Genomic DNA, 12,969 nt, shown 5'->3' with positions numbered 1-12,969 from the left:
ATGTTTCAAGATAAGGACATGGGAAGACCACCGCAGGACGTCTCTGATGACTAAACACAGGTGCCAACTGCTGTGGCTTTCTGCAGTCTGCAGACCGACAAGGAGGGCAGGGGTAAAAAGTGGGTGGAAGATGATGAGGTACTAGACCCCACATAGAATCAAGGTCATGCGAGTGACCTGTCTACACGTAGTTTGGAGGAAGAGGCGGTGGTCGCACAGAGGCATCAGCACAGCAAAAGAGGGAGCAGGGTGCAAAAGCATCTGTTACATGATCAGGTGACATTTTACCATTTTTGCCATATACAAACCCCTGCTCTGCATAGGTGACAGGGACCGAAATTTAAAAAAATCGTCTGTTCCATTGGTGGGTGACATTAACCCATTTTTGCCTATAATTCCAAATGTACGCAGAGCGAACAAACGCCCGGTATAGTCGCTGTTCTAAAGCAATGACGTATTACAAACCAAAACTGGACTCAGAACAGCTTTATCTGAACAAGTACAAAAACTTTTATTGAACTCACAATAATAAAAATTACATATCCATACATATAGATGAGCAGCACAATGCCACACAGGATAACGTTATATGGTCTGTAGTAAAACAAATAACAATAAATAATCCCAAACCATGCAGGATGTATTCTTACACGGCTAACAGTCAATACAATATAAAGTGCATAGTGCAAATTGTGAACAATAACTAGGGAAAAATTACAGAAATTAATACAGACCAAGTCCTCCTGGATCCCTACACGTGTTTCGCGTTTTGCTTCCTCAGGGGATACTGATGGTGTGTGTTGCCTGTTCATATATAGTCTGCATGTTGATTAGAACATAAATCACCTGAACCTATCATGCAGGCCGAAAACCGGAAGTGCGGTGCGTTCCACGCTGGAACGCACACCCACTTCCGGCTCCGTCTGTGTCCGGACACTCTGTATAGCCCTGCATAACCATTCTACATCAAAGGGAACTTATCCCAGCGAGGACCGCAGTAAAACCAACAATTTTTATGCCCAGTATTCAGGAGTGTGGAAGGAGGCATCGGACGAAGATGCGGAGAGGGCCGCTCCACAAAACGGAACCGGAAGTCTGACATGCGGTCCACGGTGGAACGCATCAGCCGTATCAAGCCGAAGTGACAGCCACCCATAGTTCCGCCTTGGATGATGTCATCACACATGTAGATCGCCGGCCTGCTATGCGTTTCACCGTGGAGCGCAGGCAGGGCACACACTTCCTGAACACCGAGGTATCAATATAATGGCCAGTTAGTCTGATCTTGGAACTCTAACCAGTGTACATATGTACATGGGCATTCAAACCAAGATGGCCTTATATGCCTCAAGGGGGCACCTTAGAAATACTGGGGAAATATAAAATATATTACAAGGATAAAAAGATCAATATAAATATTATACATTAACCAGTTGGAAGGATCTAATACTAAACAAATAATGATATGTAGTAGAAAAGTGAAAAAAGAAGAAATACTAAATAAAGAGTGACCCATGCTAACATAAAAAGTGATAAAGTGCTTAGTGAAAGAAGGTGCAGAAAGGTGATAGTGAAAAAAAGGGGGGTTTTATTATTATAAATATGTCATAAACATACAAATAGAATAGGGATATCTCCAATTCTAGATATGTAGCATAAGTGAAAACACCATTATTGAAATGAGATCCATTCAAGACCTCTCTTTAGATATCTCAAATCATGAGCTAATCTATTTATTCTGAGTGAATGTCCAAGTCGTTCCTGTGTTCCGCATAAAGAGTGCTCATATTAAAATTTCTTATTAGACCATTCTTCGATAAACTACATTATCCACGCCTCCCCAGAAAATGATGTCGGCCATACACATGCATGTATATAATAGGCAGCCTCACGGAATGGTGACCGATACATGATCCTATCAAAGCAGAAAAGAACAGAATTAAAAAAACATAAAACCAAAAATTTAAAAGGGTCACAGGTATACACATCACCTAGACCTACAGAGGAAATCACGAGAAAAAAATAATATTGGTGTACATTATTAGTCTAGCCCAAAAATGGCGAAAAACTCAAGGCCTCATTGAGGCCCAATGGAATAACAGTGTTCAATTCAAAAATCCATTTGACCTCCTTTTGGGCAAGGATCTTCTTCCATATTTTTTTCTCGTGATTTCCTCTGTAGGTCTAGGTGATGTGTATACCTGTGACCCTTTTAAATTTTTGGTTTTATGTTTTTTTAATTCTGTTCTTTTCTGCTTTGATAGGATCATGTATCGGTTTTTTTCTGGTCACCATTCCGTGAGGCTGCCTATTATATACATGCATGTGTATGGCCGACATCATTTTCTGGGGAGGCGTGGATAATGTAGTTTATCGAAGAATGGTCTAATAAGAAATTTTAATATGAGCACTCTTTATGCGGAACACAGGAACGACTTGGACATTCACTCAGAATAAATAGATTAGCTCATGATTTGAGATATCTAAAGAGAGGTCTTGAATGGATCTCATTTCAATAATGGTGTTTTCACTTATGCTACATATCTAGAATTGGAGATATCCCTATTCTATTTGTATGTTTATGACATATTTATAATAATAAAACCCCCCTTTTTTCACTATCACCTTTCTGCACCTTCTTTCACTAAGCACTTTATCACTTTTTATGTTAGCATGGGTCACTCTTTATTTAGTATTTCTTCTTTTTTCACTTTTCTACTACATATCATTATTTGTTTAGTATTAGATCCTTCCAACTGGTTAATGTATAATATTTATATTGATCTTTTTATCCTTGTAATATATTTTATATTTCCCCAGTATTTCTAAGGTGCCCCCTTGAGGCATATAAGGCCATCTTGGTTTGAATGCCCATGTACATATGTACACTGGTTAGAGTTCCAAGATCAGACTAACTGGCCATTATATTGATACCTCGGTGTTCAGGAAGTGTGTGCCCTGCCTGCGCTCCACGGTGAAACGCATAGCAGGCCGGCGATCTACATGTGTGATGACATCATCCAAGGCGGAACTATGGGTGGCTGTCACTTCGGCTTGATACGGCTGATGCGTTCCACCGTGGACCGCATGTCAGACTTCCGGTTCCGTTTTGTGGAGCGGCCCTCTCCGCATCTTCGTCCGATGCCTCCTTCCACACTCCTGAATACTGGGCATAAAAATTGTTGGTTTTACTGCGGTCCTCGCTGGGATAAGTTCCCTTTGATGTAGAATGGTTATGCAGGGCTATACAGAGTGTCCGGACACAGACGGAGCCGGAAGTGGGTGTGCGTTCCAGCGTGGAACGCACCGCACTTCCGGTTTTCGGCCTGCATGATAGGTTCAGGTGATTTATGTTCTAATCAACATGCAGACTATATATGAACAGGCAACACACACCATCAGTATCCCCTGAGGAAGCAAAACGCGAAACACGTGTAGGGATCCAGGAGGACTTGGTCTGTATTGATTTCTGTAATTTTTCCCTAGTTATTGTTCACAATTTGCACTATGCACTTTATATTGTATTGACTGTTAGCCGTGTAAGAATACATCCTGCATGGTTTGGGATTATTTATTGTTATTTGTTTTACTACAGACCATATAACGTTATCCTGTGTGGCATTGTGCTGCTCATCTATATGTATGGATATGTAATTTTTATTATTGTGAGTTCAATAAAAGTTTTTGTACTTGTTCAGATAAAGCTGTTCTGAGTCCAGTTTTGGTTTGCCATTTTTGCCTATGAAAAACCCCTGCTCTGCATAGGTGACAGGGACTTAAATTTCAAAAATTCGTCTTAAATTGAGGTGCGCCCCCTCCTTTCATTCGATCCTTCCACTTCAATAACTTGTCCCACATTTCCGCTCGATCACATTTCAGCCAATGACCTCCCTTGGATGTGGTATCCCTTTCTCACGTCCCCTCTCCGGCGTGGAACCCTGATTTTCCACTACCCGTGATCACCATGGTAGGCGCTGAAAAGAACATCAAAAGTTGATAGAGAAGATATCCAATTGGATCGTGGACGTCACAGGGACGTGCAATAAGTCAGAAGTTATCAAGAGTCAACAAAGCGGCAGCAGGGCCTCTTCTGTCTAACGTTTCCAAATCCAAAATACCCCAGTGACATTCCCTGTAATTTTTTATTAATCATTCCAATAACAGGGCATCTTAAGAGTCCTATATTGTTATTTATCGTCACTACATCCCCGAGTCGGGAGTGGGCAATTGCTGCGCTCCCTCTACGTAACTTGGATGCTTCTGCTTCAATAACTTGTCCCACATTTCCACTCGATTACATTGCAGCCATAGACCTGCCTTGGGTGTGGTATCCCTTTCTCATGCTTCCTCTCTGGCATTGAACCCTGATTCCCCGTTACCCGTGATCACCATGGTAGGCGCATAAAAGAACATCGAAAGTTGATAGAGAAGATATCCAATTGGATCATGGACATCACGGGGACGTGCAACATGGTGAAGCAGTATGTGAGCACACGACTACACGTACTGACTGATGGGTCTGCCCCCTTCAACTTCTGGGTCTCCAAATTGGGCACATGGCCTGAGCTTGCCCTTTACGCCTTGGAGGTGCTGGCCTGCCCTGCAGCCAGTGTGTTGTCTGAACGTGTATTCAGCACGGCAGGGGGGTCATCACAGACAAGCGCAGCCGCCTGTCCACAGCCAATGTGGAAAAGCTCACGTTTATTAAAATGACCCAGGCAGGGATCCCACAGGACTTGTCCGTACCTTGTGCAGAATAGACATGTATATCGTCCTCACCCAGCCATTGTTGTACTCCAGCGCACTTTCTCTTTGTTTTATTTTTTATATTTCCCAATGTTTTAGGGTCTACCCAAATTTGAACAAAAAATTAATAAAATAGTAGTGCCAGCGAACCATACCAGAGGAGTCCCAGGAGTTTGCGGATCCATCTGCAACAAAGAGTGGTGGTGGCAGTCATGCCAAAGCGGGGGAAGAGTGGTGCGCGCCCAGGCATGAAGGAAGGGCAGTCAAGATGGCGCCGGAATGGAGGAGGGAGACGGACAGTACGAGGAGGTGAGTCGGACGTGGCAGCGCGCCTCAGTAAATATGCCAGGGTGGTAGAAGGGACTAAAGACTGGTCACAAGCTGCTGGGACAGGAGACAATTCCTTGCTCAGATCAGGAGGATACCTCCACAGATGAAGAGGGGGAGAAAAATCATAGCCACCAGGTCCCTATGCCCCAAACAAAAGCTCAAGGCAAAGAAACCCCTCATAAATACACTAAAAAGGAGCCTACCCTTAAAGATATTATGAAAGCAGTAGCTACGGTAGCTGCAATAATACCCTAAAATCCCTTAACCTCCAGATGGGCAGCCTAAGAGAAGATATATCCCCGATTAGGCATGACATGCACAAAATCAATGAAAGAACATCAGAGCTTGAAAAAGAGTGTCAGAGATAGAAGATGATACTAAACCTCTCAAAGTAGGAGGTTAAGGTGACGGCAAGAGTTGTGGCAGCCCTATTTGCCAAGACAGACGATCTGGAAAATAGATCACACCACAACATCAGAATAGTGGGGGTCCTGGAAAAAACAGAGGGGACAAATGCCACGGAGTACATTGAAAAATGGCTGCATCAGCTATTTCAGGATAAAGGTCTGTCCTCATTATATGCTGTAGAAAGGGCACATCAGGTACCCACAAGACCACTGCCTCCAGGGAGGCCACAGAGACCTATCCTGGCCAAAATACTACACTTTAATGACAGGGATACCATTCTGCAGCAGTCACGGGACAACGTGGACCTGGTCATCAATGGAGCAAAAATTTCCATCTTCCCGGACTATTCCACAGAGGTCCAGAAGAAGCGTGCAAGGTTCCTGGACGTCAAGAAGAGACTTAGGAGCCTACAAATTCCATACGCCATGTTATTGCCGGCCAAACTGAGAGTAGTGGCGCTGGGATCTACCAAGTTATTTGAGGACCCAGAAGAGGTGGCACATTGGTTGGACTGCCATGAAAATCAATTGAAAGTGCGAGATACGGATGACTGAGAAGAAGCTCTCTAGGAACTTACTCTCTTAATCAGGGGCGTAGCTAAAGGCTCATGGGCCCTGGTGCAAGAGTTAGACTTGGGCCCCCCTTCTCTCAGTGCTTTATGTGTCTTCTTATGCAGCACAAGGGTATTTGGGCCCCCTCAGGCTCCTGGGCCCAGTAGCGACTGCTACCTCTGCACCCCCTATAGCTACGCCCCTGCTCTTAATGTATTATGTGTGGTCTCTTTCTTTGTTTCCCTGTTTTTTTTTTTTAATGCAAAGTAAAGAGGGACATTTCATCTGTTGCTGCTTCCACTAATGGGACTTTTACGAATATAGATAATATGTTGGTTCCTCTGTAACAGGGGCGTGAGTAGTGCACTAAAAGTGCAACTCAAGAAGAGTTTCTAATTCATATCTTGCTCTTATGAGCAGTTATATATTGCAAAGTTAAATATGCTTTTTCAAAAGGTGGGCATTCGAGTTAAGGGCACTTTCACACTAGCGTTTTTTTCTTCCGGCATAGAGTTCCGTCGTCGGGGCTCTATGCCGGAAGAATCCTGATCAGTTTTATCCTAATGCATTCTGAATGGAGTGAAATCCGTTCAGGATGCATCAGGATGTCTTCAGTTCCGGAACGTTATTTGGCCGGAGAAAATACCGCAGCATGCTGCGCTTTTTGCTCCGGCCAAAAATCCTGAACACTTGCCGCAAGGCCGGATCCGGAATGAATGCCCATTGAAAGGCATTAATCCGGATCCGGCCTTAAGCTAAACGTCGTTTCGGCACATTGCCGGATCCGACGTTTAGCTTTTTCTGAATGGCTGCTGGGACGCTAAAGTCCTGGCAGCCATGGTAAAGTGTAGTGGGGAGTGGGGGAGCAGCATACTTACCGTCCGTGCGGCATCCCGGGGCGCTCCAGAGTGACGTCAGGGCGCCCCAAGTGCATGGATCACGTGATCGCATGGCACGTCATCCATGCGCATGGGGCGCTCTGACGTCATTCTGGAGAGCCCCGGGAGCCGCACGGACTGTAAGTATACCGCTCCCCGCTCCTACTATGGCAACCAGGACTTTAATAGCGTCCTAGGTGCCATAGTAACACTGAAAGCATTTTGAAGACGGATCCGCATCCGGATCCTTCTCACAAATGCTTTCAGTTACATCCAAATCGGCGGATCCGGCGGGCAGTTCAGACGACGGAACTGCCCGCCGGATCACACTGCCACAAGTGTGAAAGTAGCCTAAGGAGACCCCTAGGGAAGAGCTGTTTAAAAATTCTTCCTGTTGGAATAAATCTGTTTTGGAGGGAGAGGGAGGTACTCACTCCAACATAGGTATAGGGTTATCATCACATTATATGGAGAATCACTCTTATGGTTTATATCAAGACTATGACACGCATGACTAGGATACTCAGCTGGAATGTGAGAGGTATGGCTGACACGCGCTGGCGTCATAGTATTTTCAATTACTACTGCGTTTTCAGCCAGCTATCTGCTGTTTACAAGAAAAGCACCTAACCAAGGATACATTACATTGGTTAAAAAAGCTTGCTCATGCGGTGTTATCCTCGCATTCCAGGGGAGTAAGTATATTAGACATAAGGACATTAGATTTGAATGCATTAAGGAATATTTAGAGGAGGAGGGAAGATCTGTTTATCTACTATGCAATGTGGAAGGCATTCAGATGATTGCATTATATATTCCTCCGCCGTTTGCGTCGACCCTGCTGAGCGTGATCCTTGAGTATGTGGGAAAATATTCTCGAATTCCATGGATGTTGTTGGGAGATTACAACTGTACACCGGACGATTGGATGAACAGATGTAGGGTGGAGGGATCTGGAAGATCCCCGGGTGGATCGGCACTGTGCAATATCATCACAGAGGTGGGTTTACTGGATGTATGGAGACTCAGGCACCGACAGTACACAATTACTCATGTAGCTCGTCCATATTGCACCTTATCTAGAATAGACTTAGCACTGGTGAATGATGGGATGTTTCCGATTGTTAGTTCCTCCGATTATCTCCCCAGGTCGATTTCAGACCATTCCATACTGGAAGTGGAGCTGGACATTGGGAGGGCTAGAATAGGGCCGAAAATATGGAAATGCAATGCAGTTTGGATGCAAATTCTTGGGGACCTGACAAATATGACTGTATCCCTTAAAGAATATTTAACTTTTAATACAGGCACGTCATCTCCTCATACGGTATGGGATGCTATGAAAGCACATCTGAGAGGGCTATTGATTAAGTCCATTAGTGCACATAAGTATAGGTCTAAAGCAGAGGATGTCAGGATGCACAGAGAGGTTGAGGAGGCGGAAAGGGCGTTTGGGGTAACGCCTACCCAAGATACCAGTAGGGCATTAAGAGGCGCAGGAACAATCTTCTGAAGGTCACAGACAGAAAACATACCTTTTCTAAACAACGCACATAGAAGGTGAAAGTGAAGGACACACACTATCGGTTATTTCCAGGGCTCAGCAAGGTTCTTCATGCATTGTGGAATTGTTTGATTCTCGGTGGAGGTTGTGTACAATTACAGAAGACAGTCTACTCTTTATATGCCTACAAGACTGCCAATTCTGAGGAGGAGATATTTATATTTACCATTGCACCCCACATGGAATTTTTTTCCATCTCCCCAATACATCATATGCAATATTAAATGGTGGAATTAGAAAATGCAACTTGTCCCACAAAAAACAAGCGCTCATACGGCTATGAAAACTTAGAAATACAAAAGTCCTGGAAAGGTAGGGAGCAAAAAACGATAATGCGAAAACCCTCCGGGGCGGAAAGGGTTAACTGTAAGGTTTAAAATATAAGTCATGAACAGAATATATGTCTCCCAAACAGGATTTATCAGATGTTTTATAGAAGCCGTTATGTGACATCTATTAAGCTTTTATATCCAAATATACAACCTGAAATGAAAACAATGTCTATGACCCAGTGAAATATTGTTTCGTTATTTTGCGGCCATATGGCTTCTCTCTTGTGTGACTTCACTAATGACGCCTAATTATGGCTTTAGAAGCAAAAACATCTTTCTTATTCTGAATGCAGCTTCTCTCCTGTGTGATTCCTCTTATGTTTTAGAAGACTTGATTTATCTGAAAAACATTTCCCACATTCTGAACATGAATATGGCTTCTCTCCTGTGTGACGTCTTTCATGTTTAACAAGATCTGATTTCTGTGTAAAACATTTCCCACATTCTGAACATGAATACGGCTTTTCCCCAGTGTGAATTCTCTCATGGTAAACAAGATCTGATTTCTGTGTAAAACATCTCCCACATTCTGAACATGAATACGGCTTTTCCCCAGTGTGAATTCTCTCATGGTAAACAAGATTGGATTTCTGTGTAAAACATTTCCCACATTCTGAACATGAATATGGTTTCTCTCCTATGTGACATCTCTCATGTATAACAAGATATGATTTTCGTGCAAAACATTTCCCACATTTTGAACATGAATATGGCTTCTCTCCTGTGTGACATTTCTCATGTATAAAAAGACCTGATTTCTGTGTAAAACATTTCCCACATTCTGAACATGAATATGGCTTTTCCCTAGTGTGACATTTTTCATGTATAAAAAGATCTGATTTCTGTGTAAAACATTTCCCACATTCTGAACATGTATATGGCTTCTCTCCTGTGTGATTTCTCTCATGTGTAACAAGCCCTGATTTCTGTGTAAAACATTTCCCACATTCTGAACATGAATACGGCTTTTCCCCAGTGTGAATTCTCTCATGTGTAACAAGATTGGATTTCTGTGTAAAACATTTCCCACATTCTGAACATGAATATGGCTTCTCTCCTGTGTGACATTTTTCATGTATAAATAGATCTGATTTCTGTGTAAAACATTTCCCACATTCCGAACATGGATACGGCTTTCCCCCAGTGTGAATTCTCTCATGTGTAACAAGATTGGATTTCTGTGTAAAACATTTCCCACATTCTGAACATGAATACGGCTTTTCCCCAGTGTGAATTCTCTCATGTAAAACAAGATTGGATTTCTGTGTAAAACATTTCCCACATTCTGAACATGAATATGGCTTCTCGGCTGTGTGGCATCTTTCATGTATAACAAGATTGGATTTCTGTGTAAAACATTTCCCACATTCTGAACATGAATACGGCTTTTCCCCAGTGTGACTTCTCTCATGTAAAACAAGATATGATTTCCGTGTAAAACATTTTCCACATTCTGAACATGAATACATTTTCAGTCCTTTGTGACGTCTTCGGTGTGAAGAAAGTCCCGAGCCGTTTGTGGATTCGTTACCACAATGAAGCCTTTTAATCCTTTTCTGACTTGTACTTGCGGTAACAATCTGTGATTGGTCCGGAGAAGGTTCCTCATAATTAGGAGGATTATATGACAGATCTGTACTGTGAAGTCCTGGATGTACATTAAGGGTAATGAGGTCTTCTCCTGAAGAGCGCTGCAGGATATCTTCATCTAGTGGTAACATGACATTTTCACATTTCTTACTGGGATTTTCTGTTCAGATAAAAATGAAAATTTGTTTTAAAGTTTTTTGTGTGCAAACTACAGAGTAGACAAACTTATAACATTCCAATTTGTCTGGAAGTTGATCCAATAGGAAGGAGAAGTGTTCATTCATTTGGAATCCATTCCTGACTTTGGCCAAAACACTGCACTTGTGATCCCAGCCTTACAAAGCTTCTGTAACTTCCTGACAAAGTCCAGGATTCTGGTTTACACCAGGTCATGGCTTTTATTACATACAGTAAATAATGACTTAACAAAACTAAAAAATGTGAAAAGCCTGACCATGTCTAGAAACACTGGAGCATCGTAAGCCCCGCCCCTGCAGAACCTGCCTGTTGTTTCTATATGTGGAACCTCATAATCCCCCTTTTTGGACAGATTATAAGAGCAGCACAGATCAGTCACTGGTTATCTACCAGCAAGTTCACACAGAGCAGATCAGCTGCAGACATTTCTGTGACTGTCCCGCTGCCCTGAATGTGGCTTGTAATAATCCATGCACCTGCTGCAGAAACAACCCAATACATGGAAATGTCTACAATAAATGTGCCCTGTGTGAACACGCTCTACTGCAGCTGGAACATTCTGGGACATGCAGTTACTGCTAGAAGTCACACGTTCAGTCTGGAGGGGATGAGCAGATAATCGCTGAAGTGATGGACAACATGGTCACATCTAGCAATTTAAAGCCGATGCCGGACAAGAATTTTACTACAAATAGTTTCACATTTTATTGAGACACCAACGACTTAGGCTACTTTCACACTCGCTTTTCAGCTTTCCGTTTGTGAGATCCGTCATGGGCTCTCAGCAGCGGTCAAAAACGGATCAGTTTTGCACTAATGCATTCTGAATGGAAAAGGATCCGCTATAAGAGGCTGGTGCTCCTCCATTACATGTCACTGCATACACGTGTATACACTGCACATGACGGCTCTTACCTTGTGATATAAGAGGCTGGTGCTCCTCCATTACATGTTACTGCACACACGTGTACACACTGCACATGACGGCTCTTACCCTGTGATATAAGAGGCTGGAGCTCCTCCATTACATGTCACTGCACACACGTGTATACACTGTACATGACGGCTCTTACCTTGTGATATAAGAGGCTGGTGCTCCTCCATTACATGTCACTGCACACACGTGTATACACTGCACATGACGAGTCTTACCCTGTGATATAAGAGGCTGGTGCTCCTCCATTACATGTCACTGCACACACGTGTATACACTGCACATGACGGCTCTTACCCTGTGATATAAGAGGCTGGTGGTCCTCCATTACATGTCACTGCACACACGTGTATACACTGCACATGACGGCTCTTACCTTGTGATATAAGAGGCTGGTGCTCCTCCATTACATGTCACTGCACACACGTGTACACACTGCACATGACAGCTCTTACCCTGTGATATAAGAGGCTGGTGCTCCTCCATTACATGTCACTGCACACACGTGTATACACTGCACATGACGGCTCTTACCTTGTGATATAAGAGGCTGGTGCTCCTCCATTACATGTCACTGCACACACGTGTATACACTGCACATGACGGCTCTTACCTTGTGATATAAGAGACTGGTGCTCCTCCATTACATGTCACTGCACACACGTGTATACACTGCACATGGCGGCTTTTACCCTGTGATATAAGAGGCTGGTGCTCCTCCATTACATGTCACTGCACACACGTGTATACACTGCACATGACAGCTCTTACCTTGTGATATAAGAGGCTGGTGCTCCTCCATTACATGTCACTGCACACACGTGTATACACTGCACATGACGGCTCTTACCTTGTGATATAAGAGGCTGGTGCTCCTCCATTACATGTCACTGCACACACGTGTATACACTGCACATGACGGCTCTTACCCTGTGATATAAGAGGCTGGTGCTCCTCCATTACATGTCACTGCACACACGTGTATACACTGCACATGACGGCTCTTACCTTGTGATATAAGAGGCTGGTGCTCCTCCATTACATGTCACTGCACACACGTGTATACACTGCACATGACGGCTCTTACCCTGTGATATAAGAGGCTGGTGCTCCTCCATTACATGTCACTGCACACACGTGTATACACTGCACATGACGGCTCTTACCCTGTGATATAAGAGGCTGGTGCTCCTCCATCATGGCCTCCTTGTACAGGTCCTTGTGTCCTTCTATATACTCCCACTCCTCCATGGAGAAATAGACAGTGACGTCCTGACACCTTATAGGAACCTGACAACACAATGACACCGTCATCACCCAGACCCCTCCAGTGCTGTTACTGGAGAATTTCCCAGCATTCCCAGCAGTGTCACCTCTCCAGTCAGCAGCTCCATCATCTTGTGGGTGAGTTCTAGGATCTTCTGCTCATGTATCAGGG

At 43.7% G+C, this 12,969-nt stretch overlaps 1 protein-coding gene across 1 annotated transcript in view; it reads right to left on the bottom strand.

Annotated features, from left to right (window-relative positions):
* LOC122930550 (zinc finger protein 585A-like) overlaps nucleotides 1–12,738 on the bottom strand; it is a 140,955-nt gene extending 128,217 nt beyond the window's left edge. The window contains exons 1-2 of the mRNA XM_044284033.1: nucleotides 12,698–12,738; nucleotides 9,129–10,559 (exon numbers count right to left, since the gene is read on the bottom strand). Coding sequence (XP_044139968.1) covers nucleotides 9,129–10,559; nucleotides 12,698–12,731 — 1,465 coding nt within the window. The 5' untranslated portion in view covers nucleotides 12,732–12,738. The remainder of the gene's footprint in view (nucleotides 1–9,128; nucleotides 10,560–12,697) is intronic.
* Nucleotides 12,739–12,969: the final 231 nt, after the last annotated feature.

The sequence above is a fragment of the Bufo gargarizans genome, chromosome 1, assembly GCF_014858855.1.
Source record: "Bufo gargarizans isolate SCDJY-AF-19 chromosome 1, ASM1485885v1, whole genome shotgun sequence".
Lineage (NCBI taxonomy): Eukaryota > Metazoa > Chordata > Amphibia > Anura > Bufonidae > Bufo > Bufo gargarizans.
Note: the sequence above shows the minus strand (reverse complement) of the source record. Positions and strands in the feature narration are given on the sequence as shown.